The sequence below is a fragment of the Helianthus annuus genome, chromosome 8, assembly GCF_002127325.2.
Source record: "Helianthus annuus cultivar XRQ/B chromosome 8, HanXRQr2.0-SUNRISE, whole genome shotgun sequence".
In the NCBI taxonomy this organism is placed as follows: domain Eukaryota; kingdom Viridiplantae; phylum Streptophyta; class Magnoliopsida; order Asterales; family Asteraceae; genus Helianthus; species Helianthus annuus.
In genome coordinates, this window is record NC_035440.2 from 146,357,349 (window position 1) to 146,373,855 (window position 16,507).

At 41.6% G+C, this 16,507-nt stretch overlaps 1 protein-coding gene across 1 annotated transcript; it reads right to left on the reverse strand.

Moving 5' to 3' along the window:
• Positions 1–15,798: 15,798 nt before the first annotated feature.
• On the reverse strand, positions 15,799–16,110 carry LOC110870604 (uncharacterized mitochondrial protein AtMg00860-like). Its single transcript, XM_022119788.1, has one exon. It carries the CDS (start codon positions 16,108–16,110, stop codon positions 15,799–15,801), a length of 312 nt encoding a protein of 103 aa, XP_021975480.1.
• Between the last annotated feature and the right edge of the window lie 397 nt (positions 16,111–16,507).

Consider the following 16,507-nt stretch of genomic DNA (forward strand, 5'->3'; position numbering starts at 1 on the left):
CTTTTGTAAAAACTCATGACGCTTTGAAAAACCGGAAGTTTAATAATCTACCTCTTCAATTAGGGGCATTCAAAAGGAGCATAGATCTTGAGCGCTCAATGAAATATCCTTTTGGCAATAATGACCCCCTAATTGAAGATGAGCCAGAACCACCCGATAAGGAGGGTCTAGCCAAGGACCCTTATAAACGTGGCGCACCACGGAGGCATTCCGCGGAACTATCCTTAGTTTTAGATTAGTTTAACTTTTATGCTTTCTAGTTTAGTTTTAATTTGCAGGAATAAAACACACTCGGGATGGTGAAGGATACTAAGGGAAACTTGAACCAACACCCCATGCGCAAAAAGAGAGCCTCTCGACAATTTTTCTTCATTACTGCAAGTTCAGCACGGGGCCGTGCTCACCCAACACGCCCCCGTGCCCAAAAATCTGCAGAAATGCCCAGTTCAGGTACCTGGACACGGGGCCGTGCTCACTGAACACGCCCCCGTGCCCAGCCTTCTGTTTACTTTTGGTACTGGCAGTCTGGACATGGGGCCGTGTTCAGCCAACACCACCCCGTGTTCAGCTACCCAGTACCATAAAATCTTGTTTTTAACCCACTTTTACACATTTTAATCAACCGAAAAACTTATTTTTGGGACACATTGAGGACAATGTGTAATTTAAGTGTGGGGGGATGCTAAAACCTTTAATTTTGCAAGTCCTAATAACAAGCCTTACACAAAACTCTATTGGAACCGCTAATCACCCCAAATTTTTTCAAAAACTTTTCATTTTTTTTACTTGTCTTGGTTTAATTTGGGAATAACAAGTTCTAAAAAGGTTATATTTTTATAAATTTACAACCGATAGCGTCGTGATAAAAAGAACCAAATAAGAAGATTATGAAACGGCATGACAATCTTAGTTAAAATTTGATTATATATACTTGATCACATAAAAACCCATTCCCACAAAAGTGAGTTTTGAGCCTTTATTGAGCATACAAATATACATCTTTAAACTAAATGCTCATTTTTCGTTTCTTGTGTGAATAGCCGCTTGGTTCTTACGACTCTAGAACTTGCCACGACGATACATTCCCGGTCCTTACCAACTTAAACCCGAGTAAGTAAATGATGGAGGCATTAGGACTAACCCCTTTTTATTTCTACACCATTAATTTTCCTTTTTTTTACCACCTACCCAAAAATCCCCCTAGTTAACCCCTTTCAGCCTAAACCTTTTCGTTTCTTTCCCCAAAACAAACACCCTTTACCCACCAAAAACCTTTTTCATTTTAAACCCTTTATTTTAGTAACAAAGCTCGGTTTTCTTGTGACACAAAAAAAAAAGAAAAAAAAAAGAGATGAAGTTAGCAATAAATAAACAAGCTCATCAAAAGAAACCTTGTTTGAAAAATGCTCCATTAGAATAAAAAGTGAAGAAAAAAAAAGAAGAAAAAAAGAAAAAAAAAACAAAGTGTTTTACGAAAACCGACGCTTTTTACGCTTTTCGCCCTTTTACTAACCACTAACCCAACCACCCACCTTTAGCCCAAGCCCCTTCACCCAAAAAGTCCTCTTGATATTTACAAAGGTATAAAGTTAAAAAGGAGGAGGATTGATTGCTTGGCAAGCTTATGGTAGGAATAAGTTCCATGCCGCTTTCGAGTGATTCACTAAAAATACACCTTCGGCCGAGTGTTGAGTGATCCCCCGTGAGGTATGTGAACTTGTATATAAATGAAATTTTAAAAAGGCATGTTATGCCCAAATAAGTAATTTCTCTTATGAAACGTTCTAAATAAATCACAACGAATAGGATTGTAAATAGTATAAAAATAAAACCCAATAAAGATCTTGGATTCCCGACACTCAAGACAAGCCCAAAACTTTCTCTTCTACCCATTCCATTTGGGAGTGTAAGCCATATATTAAAGAGTTTTGCTTGAGTACAAGCAAAGATTCAAGTGTGGGGGTATTTGATGTGACTAAAATGCAACATATAAATTACATCAAATGAGCCATAAAACTAACCCCTTTTAAGTACTAATGTTGGAAAAAGTGTACTTTTGTCTTCCTTTTGTATTTTCAGGGTTAAAAGAGCTTAAATGAACAAAAGAAGCAAAAATGCAGCCAAATCCAACATAAATACAAAGAAAAGGAAGAAACGTGGCATGCCCGACTCCTCGACAGCATCTCCCAAAGCAAAAACAAAAAGAAAGCTGAGCATGGGGTTGTGCCCAGTTGAGCATGGGGCTGTGCCCAGCTGAACACGGGGCTATGTCCAGCGGACACGGGGCGTATCCAGCTCAACACGGGGCCGTGCTCAGCGAGCACGGGGCAGTGTCCAGGATGGTCAGCCCTGGCAGAAAAGACAAAGTGATAGAAGCTTCTATTGCCCACCACGGGGCCGTGCCCAGCGGACACGGGGGCGTGGTCAAAGTGCTGCAGGTGCATTTATTGTAATTGCGAAATACAATTAATGAAGAGAGAGAGTGTCAGACGGGCACGGGGCCGTGTCCAGCGGACACGGGGCCGTGCCCAGGCTTCTGTTCAGCCTATAAATAGGAGTGCTTGGAGCCATTTCAACTCATCCCTTGGCACACCACCTCTCTCACACTTCATCCACCACCCACCACCACCATAACACCATCATCCACCACCATCATCCATTGTCCATCGTAGAGTGTGTGAGTCGTCTCGGGATCCAAGATTGATCGTAAGAGTTCTTGACAATCAAGGCCATGTTTGCCTAAGTCTCTTACATCACTTGGTGAAGACAAGTGTTTAGTATAATACTTTTTATTTTTAATCTTTTGCACTTTTTATTTGGTTTTGTATTAATGACTTTAATAACTAGTTAGACTTATGTTGAAGGTGATCTTTCCTTATCGTTTGTCCGTGGTGTCTTGGCATTATTTTACTGTCTATATAAAATAAAAGATTTTCACCATTCATATCTCCACGGTCTATATGGAGGTATGTTGGCTACCTGGTCGGGGGTTAAGGGAACGGTTTGGTAAGGGTCTTGCCCTTGTTCAGCGTTTAGAGGTCCTGCTTGGGACCTGGGTCAAATTTAGTAGGATCTCCTTCAATGCCCATAGGTATTGGATGGCGGGGATCCAAACTCTTTGACCCCCTCATAAGTTAACTACTATTAATACTATAACCCGGCTATTTAGGACTGTATCCTTGCTGACTCAGACTACTTAGCCGAGGGTAACGTCACCGCCAAAAGCGGGGCCTACCACAATTTGCATTAATAACTTAATTCATTATCTTTCAATAATCCGACCCTTTAGGATTGTATCCTTGCTGACTCAAACTACTGGCTTGAGGGTAACGTCGCCTTCAAAAGATGGGCCTACTACAATAACTAAGATAATCTCTTAAACAAGTGCAAAAGTGCAAAAATAATCAAAGGTTATACTAATACACGTGTCGGATCCAAGTGATTCATCTTGTCTATCTGTTTTTATTTTATTTTTATTTTCAGCATTTAGTTAGTTTTTATTTTTCTTAGTTTAAAACATTTTTCTAACTTTTTGATTTGAGTAGACGTGGAGGATAAACCGGTATTAAAAGCTCTTGTGTCCTTGGACGACCTCGGTATCTTACCAACACTATACTACGTCCACGATGGGTGCACTTGCCCATATGTGTGTTTAGTGTTAGTGAATATCGTGTTTTATAAATTTAAAACTTGGCTAAAAGTGTAAAAAAGGGGCTTAAATACTCATCAAAAATATAACACACTTCACGCACATCATATGTATAAGCGAACCACAAGAGTGAACCTATACAATGTCATAATGAGCGAACCTATAACAAATATGCTCCTAAAAGCGAACCTCTAGAGCGGAACTAGGGTGATAGATGAGCGGACCAGATTGTTCAAATGAGCGAACCACTGGATAATCACAAGAGCGAATCTGTTTATTGTTCACTGAAGAGAATCTACTCAAATGTTTGAAAGAGCGAATCTAAGTCCGAAGATGTTTTGACCCATTTTTAGTCCGTAATTTGGTCCGAAACTTTCCAGGGTTTGTCTATGTTCAATAACACACAATCTGTGAACTTTTGATCCAATTTTGACCGGTAAAACTCCCTGAACTGATGAAAGAAGGTGTAGAAATCAGAATTTTTGAGTGAAAACGAGCTATACGGTAAGAACTCTTCCTCATGAGCTCTGATACCACATGTAGGATCGTTAGACGACCTGGCGAGTCGATCAGAAGAGTACTCAGACAGAATCAGAGGCGGAATTCATTGATTCTGTCTTTGTTCAGCTTGATTTCATTATTTAACGTCTCTTTTATTGATTTTCTAACAAGTTACAAGAGCTGGAGACAAACTGGCAGGGCTTCGCCGTAACACACACACAACTGCTCTCTAGATCCGCTCATCAGTCACCTATTTATAGGCTGATGGGTTCGCTTATATGGACATGACCATAAAAGCGGACCTATCAAGTGACATATGAGCGGAACTATCAAGTGACACATAAGCGAACCTACAATATTGACATATAAGCGGACCTATCTAATCTTATGTGTTTCTTGATTTCCGTTCACTATACAATCAGTCCTAACCTAAGACTCGAACTAAGATGTAGTCGACAGACAACTGCACCAACACTTCTGGAATTGTAAAAATATCAACTTTCCTTTAAGAACCCGGAAATAGCTCAAAATCGCCACTTTAAGCGTTTTTCAGCGTTTTAAACGCATAGTATGTATTAAAACCATATTAGATATATAGCACTTAATACCTACTGAAATTTTAAGTTAACATTTATCTTCCAACAGTAGGTAAAAGTTTTGAAGTCAGATTTCCGGATTTGACCTTTAAACCTTAGGTGAAATTACCAAAATGCCCTTTCGGTGCATAGTATGGTTAGAAATGATAAATTTCACATATAAGTTATACCATACTGATATAACTTAGTAAATTAAGTATTTTTACTGATTACATCAGACCCGGAACTCAGAATTATATTTAAACTGTGACAACTCAAGTTTCCGACTTTCACTTTCGCATTTATTGCGCGTTGACTTGACTGTTAGTTGTTTGACTTGTTGGACTTGTAATTGTACGCGTTATGTTTTAATAAAACGTATTGTCATGGTGCATATATGTGATTACGTGATGTTGTAAATATAATATTAGATTATTACAAAACACTTAGACTGATTAAATCACGTAATGCCCGACGAAACAGAATTTTATTCGCCCTTTAACCGACTCGACGAAACATATGTGTTTCGCCGAGCCCTGATTCGCCAAAACTGCCAAAGCCTAATTACGGCCCAAATTTGTTTGCGTGAAATATATATTAGATTAAGGGAACGGTTACCAAAAGATTGGAAACCCTAGAATCCTCCCCCACTAGCGGCAGCCTTGTGACTTAGTGAATCCTCAAAGAACGATAAGAATTACTTCTTTGTTCATCGTGGTTAGTGCATATTATTATTGTCCGATTATGTGTTAAAATGTTTATTTGAATAATATTCCTACTTGTGCATGTGATGATAAATGTCATGATATGTGGCGGCTACTGTTGATTCCTTTCGGTTTAATAACACCGCTCCGAGTAGCATCGATATCACAATTGTCCCTTACAATATTCTTTGATATGATTATTGATATGTAGAAGTCAAACCCACCATTTAATTTGGTCCAATGACACCAAGAGGTGGTCATGAATATCGCCGCCCATCATGCTAGTAGTGCACATGAATTATTTGTTGTAGATAATTGGAATTTGTGAGTCAGTATACAATTGGGGGAAAATGGCGGCCAGGTCAAGGGTGGTCCAATCGAAATTAATGGCATACTACACACTTAAAAACATTAAAGGTCAATTGTCAGTACATGTGATGGCTTATCAAATGTTTTGTTTTATATGGGATGGTGGAATAGTGCATAATAATGGCGGCCATGTGCAAACAGACATAATCATGCGGACATTTAAGAAATGGTCAGTAGGAACATAGGTGATTTATATTGTTTATGTAATCGAAATATGTGTAGGTGGTTGTATAACCTTTGACTTGAGAACATGATAAAAGGCAAACAGTGAGGGATTGGGTAGAATGGGCGGCCAAACATTCTAATTGGTAGTAGTGGGCGGCCCAAAGAATTATTTAGGAATTTGTCTTGTTGCTGTGATGATTTTTACGAAACAAAATTTACACCGACGAATCACCGGTTGACGAAACTGGACTTTGATTTCGCCAAGGGTGGTTGACGAAATAGAGGGGGTGTTTCGCCAAGGGTAGTTGGCGAAACAGAATGTGTCTCACCAATAAGTGTTTCGCCAAAATGTGTTTCGCCAAATGTATAACCTGTCCAGTAACTCAGTCTAATCCTTTTAAATGTTAACTGAGATATTTAACTGCTGTTAAGTGTTGTGCATGACTTTTATGATAGTGGATACATGCTAGTACTTCTGTGATTATACCTATACGTGAACAACTTGGATATAAACTGGTTATGTATACGTGCGTATTTAGGACGTGATTAATTAACTGCGAGCACTTATTTAGTATACCGAGCAAACCAAGGTGAGTTCACACTCTTACTAAGGCATGGGATTCCCAGGGCTTGGGAATGGGATTGAAAGGATAAGGTTGAATAGATTCATACGGACACTATTACTAGATTACCATACCATCGTCCTCGGTTGTGCAGGATATATATGTAAAACCTACGTATACTTGTATTGCTCACTGTCCTCAGGTTGCGAAGGACACTCACGTAAAACCTACGTGAACTGATACTCACTACTGCCTCGGTTGTGTCAGGCACTTACGTAAAACCTACGTAAACCCCCGCGTACCCCTATCCTCGGTTGTGAAGGATACTTACGTAAAACCTATGTAAACTTGTACGTATTATTGTTCTCGGGACATGTAGAACACTTATGGTTATGAATAGTCTAGTGGTTATACAACATGGGAAGCCCCACCAATAGAACGTACTATCGGCCCAGTAGAGCCACATGTTACAAACGAACTTACTATTACGCATTTACTTCCTGTGAACTCGCTCAACTAGTTGTTGATCCTCTGTTGCATGCCTTGCAGGTCGTTAGGTTCATGGAGCTTGCACATGGAGGAGCTGGTCGTTGTGGGCTTGGATCGTGATTATCTTATTAAACATTTATGACATTACATACTTACTTGTGTTGGGTTTTATTTATACGCTTTCGCTAAACAGTGATAACATACTTATGTTTTGGAACACCTTTTATATGGATTTGGTTTGGTTTAATTGCAATTACTTTACTTTACACAATGTTCTATATGATTGGCGGCTTGATCCTGGTCAGTCACGCTCCCAAGCGGTGATACTCCGCAGGTGGATTTTGGGGGTGTGACAGATTGGTATCAGAGCCATTGGTTATAGAGAACTCGGTTTTAATATGGGAAAACGTTTTTATTAAAACCAGACTATAACCAGAACAGTGCTCTCAACCATCCACAACAACGCTTCGCTCCACGTGCAAGACTCAACATCCTAGGTAATAAGGTTTATGTTTATTGCCTACATGCTAGAATTGCATAGAACTTTGCTCGTAGTATGCTTAGATTTCATTGCTCACTACTTGTTATTGCTTGAGAACATTTATGTGCTTACACTCTTCTGTCATCGCACTCCTCGCGAACCTTTCTCACTTATGTTGCCTTTGATGTGAAGATCAATGGCCGGACGTATTAACATGACTCAAGCCCAGTTGACGGCTCTTATCAATGAACAAGTTGCTGCGGTACTTGCAGCTGCAAACGCAGGAGGTATACCCTGCAGTCGTAACTCATCCTAGGATCTTTAGATCCTACGTTCCTAACCAACTCTTATGTTTAACCTCATTCTATTCTTACACATTAGGTCAACACGTTCAGCAACCTGTGTGTACCTTCAAGACCTTCATGGATTGCCGTCCTAGCACGTTTAGTGGCACTGAAGGAGTGGTTAGACTCCTCCACTGGTTCGAAAAGCTCGAGTCAGTGTTTGAAATGTGTGAATGCCCTGAGGCTCGCAGGGTGAAATATGCCACTGGTACTTTAGAAGGGATTGCGCTAACTTGGTGGAACGCGCAAGTGCAGATTTTAGGGTTGGTAGCTGCTAACGCCACCCCTTGGAATGATTTCAAGGAACTGATTAAACGTGAATACTGCACACGGGAAGACATTCACAAGTTGGAAGATGAGTTGTACCATCTGAAAATGACTGGGTCAGAGATCGAAGCTTATACCAAGAGGTCAAACGAACTGGCCGTGCTGTGTCCAACTATGGTGGACCCTCCAATCAAGCGCATCGAGTTGTATCTCAAGGGATTAGCACCGGAGATTCAGAGCCATGTGACATCGGCCAATCTCGACAACATCCAGGCTATTCAACGCTTCGCTCATCGTCTCGCAGATCAGGCAGTGGATCAGAATAGGCTGCCTAAACGTATCAGCGCTACTGCTACCGTTACCACTTCTGCTACACTTGCTACTCCCAGTGACAACAAGAGAAAATGGGATGGGGATTCCAGCAAGGGATCAGCTTCAGTTCAGTTACAGGTTCAGCAGCGAAAGACTGACAGTTATCAGAGTCCCAGTCAGCACTCCTCAGGCAGCCACAGGCAGGGTGGATATCGAGGGAACCTCCCAAAGTGCAACAACTGTAACAGACACCACAGTGGCCAGTGTAATAAGGGTCACTGTCAAAGATGCCTCAAGATGGGTCATGAGGCCAAAGATTGTAGAAGCCCTCGGCCTGCAAATCAGAATTAGCAGCAGCCACCAGCACAGCAGAATCAACAGCAGGGCAACAAAGGATGTTTTCATTGTGGTGCAGAAGGTCACTTCAAAAGGCACTGCCCTCAGCTAAACAGGAACCAGAACAACAACAATCATAACCAGGGAAATGGCAACAACAACAACAACGGTGGGAACAACAACGGCAATGAAGCAAGGGGTCGTGCATTTGTGTTGGGGCAGGGTGATGCCAGAAATGATCCCAACGTCTTTATGGGTAAGTTCCTTCTCAACGATATTTATGTTACTGTTTTGTTTGATTCGGGTGCGGATACGAGTTATATGTCTTTGAAAATGAGTAAATTGTTAAAACGTACATCAACACCTCTAAACACCAAACATGTCGTAGAACTAGCAAATGGTAAAAGCGTAGAAGCCACGCACATAGTCAAGGGTTGTAACATTGTTCTAGCGGGTCAGACCTTCTCGATTGATCTAATTCCCATAGTCTTGGGTAGCTTCGATATAGTCATTGGGATGGATTGGTTATCCCAACAGCAAGCAGAAATCGTATGCAAGGAAAAGGTAATTCGCATTCCTCGATCTGGTGGAGAACCTCTTGAAGTCCAAGGCGACAAGAGTGGTGCTGTGGTTGGCATCATCTCTTTCTTGAAGGCGCAGAAATGCTTGCGAAAGGGTCATACCGCCATTCTGGCACTTGTCACTGACGCATCAGCGAAAGAAAAGAAATTGGAGGATATTCCAATAGTATGCGACTATCCTCAAGTGTTTCCTGAAGACTTACCTGGTCTATCGCCTCATCGCCAAGTCGAGTTTCAAATCGAGCTAGCTCCTGGAGTAGCACCTATAGCTCGCGCACCGTATCGTTTAGCTCCAACTGAACTGGAAGAACTGTCTAAGCAACTACAAGAGCTCTTGGATAAGGGCTTCATTCGTCCAAGCTCTTCGCCTTGGGGAGCTCCAGTATTATTCGTGAAAAAGAAGGATGGCACTTTCAGGATGTGCATTGATTACCGTGAATTGAACAAGGTCACAGTGAAGAACCGTTATCCTCTTCCTCGTATTGACGACTTATTCGACCAATTGCAAGGGTCGAGTTACTACTCCAAGATCGATCTAAGGTCAGGGTACCATCAGTTGAGAGTCCGAGATGAGGACGTCTCCAAAACCGCATTCAGAACTCGCTACGGTCAGTACGAGTTTCTTGTTATGCCATTCGGGTTAACGAACGCGCCGGCCATATTTATGGATCTGTTGAACAGGGTGTGCAAGCCGTATCTTGACAAGTTCGTCATCGTTTTCATCGACGACATTCTGATCTACTCCAAGAGTCAGGAGGAACACGAGCAACACTTACGACTCATCTTGGAACTTCTTCGAAAGGAACAACTGTACGCCAAATTTTCAAAATGCGACTTCTGGCTTCGTGAAGTCCACTTCTTAGGCCATGTGGTGAACAGGGATGGGATTCATGTCGATCCATCCAAGGTAGATTCGATCAGAAACTGGCCTGCACCGCGTACACCGACAGAAATACGCCAATTCTTGGGTTTGGCGGGGTACTACAGACGATTCATTAAAGACTTCTCCAAGATCGCACAGCCGCTTACGCTACTGACACAGAAAGGAGTCACCTACCGTTGGGGTAATACACAGGAAACCGCTTTCCAGTACCTAAAGTATAGGCTTTGCAGCGCACCTATCCTCTCATTGCCAGAGGGCACGGATGATTTTGTGGTCTATTGTGACGCATCGATACAGGGTCTTGGTTGTGTATTGATGCAACGAGATAAGGTTATTGCTTACGCTTCGCGGCAACTCAAAGTTCATGAGCGGAACTACACGACGCACGATTTAGAGCTGGGAGCTGTTGTTTTCGCGCTCAAGATATGGCGACACTACCTGTACGGTACCAAGTGCACAATTTACACTGATCACAGGAGTCTCAAGCACATCTTCAAGCAGAAGGAATTGAACATGCGTCAACGGCGATGGGTCGAGCTACTTAATGATTATGAATGCGCCATCAAGTACCATCCAGGCTAGGCCAATGTTGTGGCTGACGCTCTCAGTCGAAAAGACACTCTACCTAGGCGTGTGCGAGCTTTGCAGCTCACTATTCAGTCTGAACTTCCTGCACAGATACGAGATGCTCAGGTGGAAGCATTGAAACCGGAAAACATAAAGGCTGAAGCTTTACGCGGCTCAAGGCAACGAATGGAACAAAAGGAAGACGGCGCCTACTATGTAACAGGGCGTATTTGGGTACCACTATATGGCGGTTTACGAGAACTTGTGATGGATGAAGCTCATAAGTCTCGCTACTCGGTACATCCAGGTTCGGATAAAATGTACCACGATCTCAAAACAACATACTGGTGGCCTGGCATGAAAGGCCACATAGCGACTTACATTGGCAAGTGTTTGACATGTGCAAAAGTCAAAGTGGAGTATCAGAAACCAACGGGCCTACTTCAGCAACCCAAGATACCGCAATGGAAATGGGAAGAAATTTCCATGGATTTTGTTACAGGCCTACCCAGATCCCAGCGTGGGAATGACACCATATGGGTGATCGTGGATCGACTCACCAAGTCTGCACACTTCCTGGCTATAAAGGAAACGGATAAGTTCTCCACTCTCGCAGACATCTATCTTAAAGAAGTTGTTTCGAGGCACGGGGTGCCCACCTCCATCATTTCGGATCGGGATGCACGATTCACGTCAGAGCTATGGCAAGCGATGCATAAATCTTTCGGCTCACGGTTAGACATGAGCACAGCGTATCACCCTCAGACGGATGGGCAGTCTGAGCGAACGATCCAAACTCTTGAAGACATGCTTCGGGCATGTGTTATTGACTTCGGCAACGGCTGGGAAAAGCACCTCCCTTTGGTGGAGTTCATATACCTGGGAACGAGAAGATCAAATGAAACTCAAGTATCCCCAGTTATTCGGAAACCGTGCAACCACTACTGAGGCTGAAGCTACTACTGCTGAATTTCGGGACGAAATTCCAAATCAACGGGGGGATGATGTGACACCCCAGGAAAACCAGTAAACGATATAACTTACCTAGCTTCCTCAGTAACTGCATGCTAAATTTCGGGACGAAATTTCTTTCAAGTTGGGGATAATGTGACAACTCAAGTTTCCGACTTTCACTTTCGCATTTATTGCGCGTTGACTTGACTGTTAGTTGTTTGACTTGTTGGACTTGTAATTGCACGCGTTATGTTTTAATAAAACGTATTGTCATGGTGCATATATGTGATTACGTGATGTTGTAAATATAATATTAGATTATTACAAAACACTTAGACTGATTAAATCACGTAATGCCCGACGAAACAGAATTTTATTCGCCCTTTAACCGACTCGACGAAACATATGTGTTTCGCCGAGCCCTGATTCGCCAAAACCGCCAAAGCCCAATTACGGCCCAAATTTGTTTGCGTGAAATATATATTAGATTAAGGGAACGGTTACCAAAAGATTGGAAACCCTAGACTCCTCCCCCACTAGCGGCAGCCTTGCGACTTAGTGAATCCTCAAAGAACGATCAGAATTACTTCTTTGTTCATCGTGGTTAGTGCATATTATTATTGTCCGATTATGTGTTAAAATGTTTATTTGAATAATATTCCTACTTGTGCATGTGATGATAAATGTCATGATATGTGGCGGCTACTGTTGATTCCTTTCAGTTCAATAACACTGCTCCGAGTAGCATCGATATCACAATTGTTCCTTACAATATTCTTTGATATGATTATTGATATGTAGAAGTCAAACCCACCATTTAATTTGGTCCAATGACACCAAGAGGTGGTCATGAATATCGCCGCCCATCATGCTAGTAGTGCACATGAATTATTTGTTGTAGATAATTGGAATTTGTGAGTCAGTATACAACTGGGGGAAAATGGCGGCCAGGTCAAGGGTGGTCCAATCGAAATTAATGGCATACTACACACTTAAAAACATTAAAGGTCAATTGTCAGTACATGTGATGGCTTATCAAATGTTTTGTTTTATATGGGATGGTGGAATAGTGCATAATAATGGCGTCCATGTGCAAACAGACATAATCATGCGGACATTTAAGAAATGGTCAGTAGGAACATAGGTGATTTATATTGTTTATGTAATCGAAATATGTGTAGGTGGTTGTATAACCTTTGACTTGAAAACATGATAAAAGGCAAACAGTGAGGGATTGGGTAGAATGGGCGGCCAAATATCCTAATTGGTAGTAGTGGGCGGCCCAAAGAATTATTTAGGAATTTGTCTTGTTGCTGTGATGATTTTGACGAAACAAAATTTACACCGACGAATCACCGGTTGACGAAACTGGACTTTGATTTCGCCAAGGGTGGTTGACGAAATAGAGGGGGTGTTTCGCCAAGGGTAGTTGGCGAAACAGAATGTGTCTCGCCAATAAGTGTTTCGCCAAAATGTGTTTCGCCAAATGTATAACCTGTCCAGCAACTCAGTCTAATCCTGTTAAATGTTAACTGAGATATTTAACTGCTGTTAAGTGTTGTGCATGACTTTTATGATAGTGGATACATGCTAGTACTTATGTGATTATACCTATACGTGAACAACTTGGATATAAACTGATTATGTATACGTGCGTATTTAGGACGTGATTAATTAACTGTGAGCACTTATTTAGCATACCGAGCAAACCAAGGTGAGTTCACACTCTTACTAAGGCATGGGATTCCCTGGGCTTGGGAATGGGATTGAAAGGATAAGGTTGAATAGATTCATACGGACACTATTACTAGACTACCATACCATCGTCCTCGGTTGTGCAGGATACATATGTAAAACCTACGTATACTTGTATTGCTCACTGTCCTCAGGTTGCGAAGGACACTCACGTAAAACCTACGTGAACTGATACTCACTACTGCCTCGGTTGTGTCAGGCACTTACGTAAAACCTACGTAAACCCCCGCGTACCCCTATCCTCGGTTGTGAAGGATACTTACGTAAAACCTACGTAAACTTGTACGTATTACTGTTCTCGGGACATGTAGAACACTTATGGTTACGAATAGTCTAGTGGTTATACAACATGGGAAGCCCCCACCAATAGAACGTACTATCGGCCCAGTAGAGCCACATGTTACAAACGAAATTACTATTACGCATTTACTTCCTGTGAACTCGCTCAACTAGTTGTTGATCCTCTGTTGCATGCCTTGCAGGTCGTTAGGTTCATGGAGCTTGCACATGGAGGAGCTGGTCGTTGTGGGCTTGGATCGTGATTATCTTATTAAACATTTATGACATTACATACTTACTTGTGTTGGGTTTTATTTATACGCTTCCGCTAAACAATGATAACATACTTATGTTTTGGAACACCTTTCATATGGATTTGGTTTGGTTTAATTGCAATTACTTTACTTTACACAATGTTCTATATGATTGGCGGCTTGATCCTGGTCAGTCATGCTCCCAAGCGGTGATACTCCGCAGGTGGATTTTGGGGGTGTGACATAAACTCTTTTATAATCTTTTAAATGACCAAAATACCCCTACGGGGCGTAATTTGAGTTTAAATTCATTTGGGGCATAATAGAAGATATCTTACTGATGTCACAACATATTTAAGGCATATTAACTTAGGAAACTTGTACATGACTCTTATGGTTACTCGTTACGCATTTTTCATGTTCGGATCGGCTTATATAACTCGTTTGCATACATTAGCCGAAACGGGTCAAACCCTATCGTTTTTGTCTCAAAATCCAGAATGTGTTTAAGTTACCCATATTAAACAAGCATGCAAGCTTGTCGGGTCAAAACCACGTTCTAAACCGGTCTTCGCTTTATCATGCGTTTGAACCGTGTCTTCCTTTTGAAAACTAACCGGTCTAAGTCTAAGCTTAATTAAAGACCCGTTAGGATTCTAATAGGTTATTAAAAACCTTCGTTCCAGATTAGGAGCCCAGTAAAAGCTACGTGCACTTGCTGTATTTGATTTATACTTTGCTCAGGTAAATACTCTTAACTTATTTTCCCTATACGGGCTTGGGATACGGTACTATAAAAGTACCACTTGGTCGGGTGTATGTAGTCATTTAAATCGTATTGTGATTGATGTATTTACATAACCTGTTTGATATGTATTATTTGGTGTATGGCCCTTGGGGGTTAAATGACCATGTCCCGGATATCCTTGGCATCATTCAAAGAAATGGCCACGACCTAAGCACGAGGTGTAGGCGTACACCTGACAGATGCATTATGTAAAAACTGGTATCCCACTTAAAGGAATCGACCTTGTGGGCATTATACCTGTGGCGTGTCAGTTAACTTAAGTCCGGCCTTGCAACCGGCCCTAATGGACGACAAATGAGTAAAACTGTATACAAGATTAGTTTGAATAATTGTCCCAAGTAATAAAAATATTTTTGCCGAAGTGCATTCAAATCAACTTTCAAACTCTTTTCAAAATGAGTCAGTTAAGTTGTATTTACCAGTGTAAACTGACGTATTTTCCAAAAAGGCTAAGTGCAGGTACTAGACGAAATAGGCTGGCTACTCCAGGCATCATTACTCAAGTCTCGCAAGCTTTAGATGTCAAAGTTTGTTGAACAGTTTTTCTTTTTATTTGATCCGCCTGTGGATCTATGTCGACTGTTTTGTGATACTTAAGCATTACAGATTATTCAGTTGAAATAAATCTATCTTTTGCTTCCGCTGTGCATTTATATGTTGTGTTGTTTGACTATGATGATATCAATTACGTCACGATACTCCCCACCGGGCCCACCGGTGACACGTGGAAAATAGGGGTGTGACATATTCAAGTCCTTCTGATAAAATATGTGTTATAAGCTCTTGTGGTCTGTAAAGATTGTGCAACGAGTACCATATAAGTAGTGACGCCAGATCTTTAACGCAAATACCACTGCACCTAACTCGATATCGTGCGTGGTATAATTTTTCTCATGTATCTTCAACTGACGAGACGCGTACGTGATGATCTTTTCTCGTTACATCAACACACAACCAAGACCTTAATGCGATGCATCACAATAGACCATGAAATTATCGGTACCGTCGAGTAAGGATAAAATAGGCGCGTCACAAAGTTTATCTTTCACTAGCTGAAAAACCGCCTCTTGTTTCTCGCCCCAATCAAATTTCTTGTCCTTTTGCGTTAGGGATGTTAGCGGTTGAGCAATTTTTGAAAAGTTCTCTATGAATCGTGTATAATATCCCGCAAATCTCAGAAACTGTCGTATCTCAGTAGGGGTCCTAGGCGCTTCCCAGTTGTTTATCGCTTCATACTTAGCCGGGTCGACATGAATTCCCTTCTCATTTACCATATGACCTAGGAACTATACCTGGCGAATCCAAAATTCGCACTTCGAAAATTTTGCATACAGTTGTTCGTTTTTCAAGAGTTCCAAAATAGCTCGCAGATGTTGCTCGTGTTCCTCCTTGGTCCGCGAATAAATTAGAATATTATCAATAAACACGATTACAAACTTGTCCAAATACGGCTTGCACACGCGGTTCATGAGGTCCATGAATACCGCCGGTGCATTTGTTAAGCCGAACGGCATAACAAGAAACTCGTAATGTCCATAACGAGTTCTAAAGGCCGTCTTGGGAATACTTTCCTCCTGTATCCTTAACTGATGGTATCCCGATCTCAGATCGATCTTCGAGTAGTAGCTGGAACCTTGTAGTTGATCGAACAAGTCGTCGATTCTCGACAAG